The sequence below is a fragment of the Lotus japonicus genome, chromosome 6 (genome assembly GCF_012489685.1).
Source record: "Lotus japonicus ecotype B-129 chromosome 6, LjGifu_v1.2".
Lineage (NCBI taxonomy): Eukaryota > Viridiplantae > Streptophyta > Magnoliopsida > Fabales > Fabaceae > Lotus > Lotus japonicus.
The window spans coordinates 60888744-60898110 of NC_080046.1; the positions used below are offsets into that span (position 1 = coordinate 60888744).

Consider the following 9367-nt stretch of genomic DNA (forward strand, 5'->3'; position numbering starts at 1 on the left):
GATTCAATCTGAAAAGCAATTTTGATACAGAGTGTGGGAATTTTGGGGGGATTAGTTTTGATATTTTGAAGGGCATCTTTTGGCTCGGGTTAGTCACCCCGCCATATATATACATCCTTGTTTTCAAAATTATATGAAATCTCTTTTTATTTTAATTTTTCAATTTCTTATAGTATTAAATTCCATGATAAAAATTCACCAAAAAGAAATTCCATTATAAGAAACAGAGTTGTTTCATGGCAGGGCATGTGCGACTTGAACACTAACAGCTAGTATGCATGCAATTATTCATTTTTTTATAGGCAAATATATATATATATATATATATATATATATATATATATATATATATTGAATGAAGTACAAGGGGTACTTCAACCCAATACAAGCAAAAAGAAAAATAATTACAATAATATAAGAACCTAATGTTAAAAAATGGTAACCCACCCCCACCCCATCTTGAAAGAATGATCATAGAAAGAGACCTCATTAAAACCTTAATAGGAAAAACCCTCTTGGGTTTATATGATTTTTATCCCATGCTTTTTATATATTTAATTTGAAAGTTATTTGTACTACTTTAGTTGTATTCTAAGGCTACAGAAACTAGAAGCAAGTGTGTTTTATCGTTAAAATAAATTCAACTAATTCTACTTTTTTCAACCTTAGAATATATATACCCAGAGAAACTAGAATGTAGTAGCTTTAGAATTTTATGTTAAAAATGCTTAGTTTAACTATGTAAAGATTTTGACTAAATTGCTTTATTTTCTTGCAGATATGGCTAAAGCTAGAGGTGACAGCTTTGTAGGTCGTTCTGCACCACATGTTCCACCTACTACATCCGCTCGTAGAGCACGTGTAGCTGCTCATGTTGAGCACTCGCTGCAAAACACTGATTAGAGATTGGTAAAGAGGGCAAGGAGTAAGAGACGCCGCACTTGTTATGAAGGTCCCTACTCCACTACTGCCATAACAACACTTTCAAGAGACTTGTTAATAGAGGTGTTTGCAATCGTGGCTTCACACTCTTTCATTGACCTTCACGCCATCAAAATGTGTTGCAAAGATTTTCTTGACGCTGCTGAAGATGGATACGTTTGGCGTAGAGTTTCTTTGGACACATTCCCATTAATCCAGTGGCTTCCCAATGACAAAGTATCGTCGTTCTTAAACCGTTGTAAGGAATATGGAAATATGGAGAGCTTGTATAGAGAAGGGTTGCAAAAATATTTTGATTATCCAAATGGAAATATTGATGGTCTTGAGATCTTGAAGGTAGCCGCTCAAAAGGGTCACAAGGAAGCAAAATATGTGTATGGTATGATTTCATTATGCTCTGAAGATGATGATTCGAGAAAACAAGGGCTTGAACATATGCATTTTTTGAGGAAGTCCAAGTGTGTCGTAGGCTCCAGAAACAAAGTGAAAAAGTTATTAGACTCTATGTGGAGAAATAATGGAATGCTCAGGCGCAATCAGAACCCTCTCTGTAATTCTAAGAGCACATGTAAAGGGTGGGAAGTGAAGACGGGTCGATGGACATTAACAGATGATGATGACGATGATGCTGATGATATTGACTTATGTGAGTATTGTAGATGGGATCATGAGTTAGAAGTTTTTTACCGATTATTCAATATTCATTAGTTTGTGTGAATTTTCTTCATAGTTGAGCCAATTTCATAATATAATGAATTATATCAAGAAGTGGGTTTTTTTGTAATATTAACTTTTTATAGCAAAAGTGAATTACTGCAATTGGCTTACATTGAACATAGTCTCTGTCATATAAAGGTTTGTTTGGTATGCAGGATAATAAAATAAGATAGTATCATATGCTTCAAGATAATCGTATGGTTGCTTTAAAAACAAACATAATATTAACATAAATCATAGAAATTGGAGTACTATATATAGTTATTTATTTATTTATTTATTTCATATATAAACAACCAATAACCAATTACAAAGAAATAATATTCATACAGAAAAATAGCAATTAATTTTATTTGATTGAATACACCAAATAAATACACTTCAATTAATACTATAAATACGTCGCAGAGAGATGACTGCTTAGTTGGTCAGGGTATTGTCATACTATAGCTCTTGATCCAAAGAATGTGAAATTCAATCCTCTATGCATAGCTGCATATCCGATCCCATAAACACATGAACCTCGGTTGTCACATTTGTTGTCGTTGACGCGGTGAAGCGAACGACGGTGCAAGGGTGGATAGCTTCCGCGGAGGGGGGCCATGATAATGTGGTGGTTACTCGCACTTGAGGGAGAGATTGTTGAGAATTCAAGTGCGGAGTTGGAGTCCCACATTGGTTAAGTTTGGGTGAGGAGAAGACTTTATAAGAGATGTGACCCATAAACCTAATGCCTTAAGGTTTTGGGTTAAGATGTGACGTTGAGATCTCTTGGTGTCTTGCTCCTCAGCCCATGGGCTCCCCTATCTCCCCCAACAGCCACATTTCCCACAATGCTTCTCGTTGGTTCTAGGATTCACGCACTTACCTTGGCAACACATCTTTGAAAATCCACATTTCTTCCCACACCTCCCACAGTTATATTCATCCATGGAAAGGTTCACACATTTGTTCTTGCAGCAATCAGGGCCTACGCTGCTTTTAACATTGCAAATCTTGGGGTATTTGTCTCATGTCAATGGGACCCCCCTCTGATATTTTTTAGAAAGGAACCTACTTGCTCCTCTAAGCATGTTCGGTTCTTCATCAAATTCTGAAGATGTTGCTGACAGCTGGGTTATGGACAAAGCCATTGCCAAAGACAGAACAAAAAGGGTGATCTTCAAGAACCTCATTTTTTTTTATTTGGTATTTGTATTGGGAGAGGTAAGGAACTTAGAAGAGTGAATGTTAATTAAAAGATGAACGGTGAAGTACATTTATAGAGAGGAAGAGGTTGGAGTTTGGCCTCTTTGCATGCATGAGATGAGCTAGTATTCTATATACTTGTTTAGTGGGGTAGTCTAAACACGGCCTATTAATTCAAATCTGTATACCAAGCAAGTTAGGCTTATTAATTGGCACCAACTTCTAATTACAGGGTATTAGTTGAAAATAATGGTGGAGGGAAACCATTGCTAAACTATAAAGTTTGGTTTAGTTATAAGTTGATGATCAACGAAAGCTAGGTCGCATGTGAAGTCATAAGGAAATTAAAAACCATCTAATCGTCTCAATACCATAGTCCACGAATTCCAGAAAACAGTTACAGAACCACCACGCCAAACTATTTGAATTTTGTCTCATACGTATACCATATAGGCGTTAAAAATAATATATAAAATTGTTGTCAGTGTTATTTGTTTCTGTTCTATCCAATTAATGTCGTTGGGCTATAGTTGCAGGAGAGTCGTTTTTTTTTTCTTCCTGTTTTGCCCTGTTTCTTGTGTCTGCCTTTTGCAGTGTTTCTTCCCTGTATGGGTTTTCTTTTTCCCTTTTGTTTTACCTCTTGTATGGATTGAAGTACTTATAGTACTTCTTATAATACAAATTTTGCTTACTAAAAAAATATAGGTCTTAAAATAAATATATAAAATTGTTCATGCTTACCTAATTACCGAATAACTTAATTTTTTTGTTTAATGGGTTATTTGACATGGTCTAGAGTTCAATCATTATCGTTTTCAATTCTTAAAAAAAATTAAATATCAAAACATAGTAGGTAAATTTATGCATTGTTCACACATCAAATCCAAACAAACTCTTGCGTGAGAGAGGAAATTAAATTCGAAATAATAATAATATAAATTATTTGACTTAACTTTTTTGTATATTAAACTAAAAATATAAATTATATTTAAAATAATATTTTATTATAAATTTATGTTTCAAGTTTAAATAAGAAAAATTATGTACATTGCACGTGCCGGTTAATCATAGATGCATAACGTTTTTTTGAGTATATTTGGAAACAAATATTTTTTGTTTTTTATTTAATTTTAAATTAGTTTTCACTTAATTTAGAATAAAGTAATTATATAAATAATATAGAATAAATAATATACAATGGAAAATCATGAATCTCATGATATGATTTAAAAAATTTTACATTTAAAATTAGCATAAATGACTTAAGGAAAAAATATATATACATTAATATCTAAAATTAATGCTCTGAAATAAGTTTTATATTTTTAAATTTTAAATTCGCATCAAAAGATTTTCAAATTTTACTTAATGTGTAGTACATAAACTATTGTTCGTCAAAAAAAAATTTAAGAAAAAATGTAGAATAATTTAGACATAATGGAAAATCAAAAATATTTTTTGAAACTGGAAAATCATAAATCTCATGATATGATTTTAATATTTAAATTTAGAATCTAATTATTTAGTAAAAATATACATTATATTACCTAAAGTAATGCACTAATGATTTTTTTTTTTACTTTAAATTACCATTTAATGATTTCTAAAGTTTACTATTTTACCTTTTTTTACTTAATATAGAATAAATAAATTTTAGATATATTTTAGAATAAATAAGGCATAGTTGAAAATCATTAATCTCATGATATTATTTAAAATTTCAAATTAGTATCTAATTAATTAATTAATTAAAAATAATAAAATATACACTAATATATAAATTTTTCAATTGATGGAATTGTAAATTTTTTTTATTTTAAATTAGCATTGAATGATTTTAAAATATTAATATTTTAAGGTGTTTACTTAATGTAGAATAAAGAATGGTTAGACGACCAGGAGCTTATTAAACATGAAGCATAATCTTAGCAAAGTCAAATAAATATACTCTTTATTGCTTATCAAAATATATATATATATATATATATATATATATATATATATATATATATATATATATACTATATAAAAGAAGAACTCTGTGAGACCCACTTAGATGAGTTGGCACTCTCAGGTTCACTCTCACCCACACTTCTCTTTAGTTGACAAGTGTCAAGCTTTAATTCATTTTGACTAATTTATGGCTAGATTAATTTCTCCTTGATTTTAGTTTTATATCCCATCATTGTCAAGCATTCAAATAATCTTGAAATAACTCATTAATTGTTGTTTAATGATTTTTAAAGAATTTTTTAAATGAATATCAGAGAAGGATTATTCAATCAATTTTTTTAAAAAATTCTAATTTTAAGTAATCAAATGGTTGCATCTATTATGGAATTAAATCAATCAAACATACATAAATTTCATTTTTTTTAATTATTCAAAGATAAATTATGCAAGATATGCTCTACTATTGATCAACCAATATTCAGTGTTACCTTTAATTTTCTTTATAACAAATTATGAAAAGTCATTTTTTTCCAATCCTATTTTTGGGAGAAAATCCACGTTTTAATGGTAAAAATATGATTAATATTTGAATAAAATCCAAATAATAATTGTGAAGAGTTTTATTTTACAATCAAAATAAGTTGGAACAACATAAATTTCGTAGATTAGGAATTCTAATATTGATATATTCACATTACCTTATTTATTTATCATTCTTCTCCCTACATACGGTCTAAATTTCTTTTCCTCTGACCTATTTGTTACTTTGTAGTTTCTATAAGGTTTGTTTAAAATTCTTAAATTATACACAGTTTATATTTGTATCGATTATTGATTATTACTCTTATATAAATTTTTTCCTTTGTAGGTTCTATAGCTCAAATATGCTTGATTAACAACAAGATCGGTTATGAAGTTTTTATCTTTAATCATGGACTACAACTTCTAATAAGGGTTCATGTTGTTGTCATTGTTATGTTTATCTCATTTCAATTTCAATATAATGCATTCCTTAAAAACTTGATTCTTATTACTATTCAAATGTTGACATTGTGAGGTCTATACAACCTCATCAAATTAATATATTTATTGTGGTCCATTCAAATAGTTATTCATAAATTTTCTTTTTTTTAAATTATTCAAAGATAAATTATGCAAGATATGTTATACTATTGATCAACCAGTATTCAGTGTTACCTTTAATTTTCTTTACAACAAATTATGAAAAGTCATTTTTTTCCAATCCTATTTTTTTTTTTTGGAGGAAATCAACGTTTTAATGGTAAAAATATGATTAATATTTGAATAAAATCTAAATAATAATTGTGAAGAGTTTTATTTTATAATCAAAATAAGTTGGAACAACATAAATTTCGTAGATTAGGAATCCTAATATTGATATATTCACATTACCTTATTTATTTATCATTCTTTCCCCTGCATACGGTCTAAATTTCTTTTCCTCTGACTCATTTGTTACTTTGTAGTTTCTATAAGGTTTGTTTAACATTTTCAAATTATACACAGTTTATATTTGTATCGGTTACTGATTTTTACTCTTATATAAATTTTTTCCTTTGTAGGTTCTAGAGCTCAAATATGCTTGATTGAAAACAAGATCGGTTATGAAGTTTTTATCATTAATCATGGACTACAACTTCTAATAAGGGTTCATGTTTTTGTCATTGTTATGTTTATCTCATTTCAATTTCAATGTAATGCATTTCTTAAAAATTTGATTCTTATTACTATTCAAATGTTGACATTGTGAGGTCTATACAACCTCATCAAATTAATATATTTATTGTGGTCCATTCATCTACATGTTTGTAACATATGTTCGGTTTCATATCTGTTCTACTTACTAAAAAGAGCCTAAATTAAGTCAAAACATATTTCTACTGATTCATCTTTACAATAAATTTAATCGCCGTGCAACGCACGGGTAAAGAACACTAGTATACTCTCATTTAAACTAAATATTTTTCCTTCACTAGGTTTTTCCTAATAAGTTTTTAACGAGATATATTTTTAAAAGCCTAGCTTTCAAGGGGGTCTCTCAAGTGTAATTGAGATGTAATTTTCTATGTTGTTCTTAGCTTGACATGCTACTTTTCTCTTTATATTGGGTTGAGGTATCATCTGTACTTCTCTTTAATATATTGCTTAGCTTATAAAAAAAATTAAAACTAATTATTCTTATCATTATTCCCTTCCAAATATTGGAATTCAACCGTTGGAATGATGCTAGAAAATTACTATGTATTAATGGTGTTTTATTATATTTCAAACATAGAAAAATATCCGTGGCATGCATGACTATTATTTATACCTCTTGTAACAACTTGATTTTTTTTTTGGTTTCAATGAAGGGAAGAAAAAACCCCAAGCCCTAAGACAGACTAGCAGCAGCACTCAACTCGGGGCTAGGACCGGAATCCTTCAACAAAAGATCATGATACTCGCCAAAAGGAGAATCAAACCAATGCTCGCCATAGTGGAGTTGAAGGCCAAACTTGGCTATATAATCCGCAAGGGAATTGGTCTCGCGATAAGTATGTTGAAAAACAAGAGCTCCATGAGCATTCTTCATGTCAAAAATCTCGTGGAAAATTGGAGCATAGCGATGATCCCTCACATCTCGTTATAACAAGTGAGGCATGATCAACTTGAACACTAACTGCAATGCTAGCATAATTGCAATTATATTATTCATCTGTGTCCTTTGTCAAGTTATTAAGTTTATATGATTTTTCCACATGCTTAATTTTTTTTCTTCACTTCTTTATATATTTAAACATTATTTGTACTACATTAGTTGCATTCTAAAGTTCGAGAAACTAGAGTTAAGTAGTGTTTTGTTGTTAAACTAAATTAAACTACCGAATTCTAATTTTTGAAACCTTAGATTACATACTAGAGAAACTAGAATGTGGTAGCTTTAAATCAAGCTTTATGAGAATTTTATGTATTGTTTGAAGGCTTAGTTTAACGATATAAAGATTTTGACTAAATTGCTTTATTTTCTCGTAGATATGGCTAAAGCGAGAGGTGATAGTTTTGCAGGTCATTCTGCACCACCGTTCCACCTACTGGATCCGCTCCTAGAGCACATGTAGCTGCTCATGTCGAGCACCCACCGCGAAACACTTATTCAAGATTGGTAAAGAGGGCAAGGAGTAAGAGACGCCGCACTTGTTATAAAGGTCTCTGCTCCACTGCTGCCATAACAACACTTTCAAGAGACTTATTAATAGAGGTGGTTGCAATCGTGGCCTCACGCTCCTTCATCGACTTTCACACCATCAAAATGTGTTGTAAAGATTTTCTTGACGCTGCTGAAGATAGCTACGTTTGGCGTAGAGTTTCTGGGCCGGGCGGGTCGTTATAAGTCCACTGACCCGCCCGATAAGGCCAACAGGAAGGTGATTAGGACATGGACCCCAACTTGAGGATGTGGGCCCGAGTTGTTTTGTCTTGTTATATTGTACACACGTATTTATCTTATTCAACATAGGGATTTGGGCCCTGCATGTAAGGCCCAAATCCATGAACATTCTATATAAGGACCATTCCTACTATAAAAAGGATGTCCTCACCTTGTACTAAGGACCTTAATGAAATCATACCACACACATAATATGTGAGAGGCATATTTTTGGTTATGGAGACACGTTCTTGTGGTGGGCGAGTTCCCCGCCGTCGTGGTGGAGGTCGTCTTACGGGAGTCAGGAGCCAGGCTCCTGTAGGACAACCTGAGTTGGAAGGAGAAGCTTCTTCAGATGAAGCCTCGGTGGCGGTACGATCTCATGCTACCACGGTTCCAGATGTCCAGGCACGGCCAGATGCGGCTGTTGGATCGGGACTGGATCTTAAAGCTAAGCTTCCCACCCCGGAAGCGGATGCTTTGGGAGATCAGCAGGCTGACACACCTGTCCGAGCACCGGACAATGTGGTAGGAGCCTCATCTGCGGAGCTCAGGCAGGTGTTGGACACTATCCAGCCGGTCCAACGTCAAAATGAGCATTTACAGGCTCAGGTGGAGTACCTTAATCAAATGCGTGACTTAAGGCGTGGGCAACGTGTGGACGCTGATGATGTGGTGGATTTTCAGCCCTTTGCGCCCATAGTCGCCGCAGTTGAGATTCCAGAGCATCTGCAAACTCTGACTTTGGACGTGTATGGGGGGGATAACGACCCAATTGATCATTTACGGTATTTTAATACTAAAATGGTCATTGGAGGGGCGACCGATGCTGAGAGTGCATATTGTTGCCTTCAACATTTAAGGGTGTGGCCATGACTTGGTTTATTAAGCAACCTCCGTATTCCATCTCCAACTTCACTGATTTGTCAACTAAGTTTCTAACACAATTCTCGGCCAATCAAGCACAAAAGGCGACCCCAGCTGATCTGTTCAATATTCGGCAGCATTCGGGCGAGCGTATCAAAACTTACATGTCCCGATTTAGTAGAGTGTCAGTGCAATTAGAGGACGCCAGTCCGGATGTGTGTGTGGCGGCCTTCAAAAATGGACTCAGATGCGGCTCATTGAACAAAGATTTAA

General features: G+C 32.7%; 1 protein-coding gene across 1 annotated transcript; it reads left to right on the forward strand.

Moving 5' to 3' along the window:
• The first annotated feature begins 1056 nt into the window (after positions 1–1056).
• LOC130725708 (uncharacterized) lies at positions 1057–1650 on the forward strand. The gene has a single exon (XM_057576913.1). The coding sequence runs from the start codon at positions 1057–1059 to the stop codon at positions 1648–1650; it is 594 nt and encodes a 197-aa protein (XP_057432896.1).
• The last annotated feature ends 7717 nt before the right edge of the window (positions 1651–9367 follow it).

Excerpts from the sequence above, each read along its gene's own strand:
- LOC130725708 (XM_057576913.1), top strand. The coding sequence starts at position 1,057 with ATGTGTTGCAAAGATTTTCTTGACGCTGCTGAAGATGGATACGTTTGG.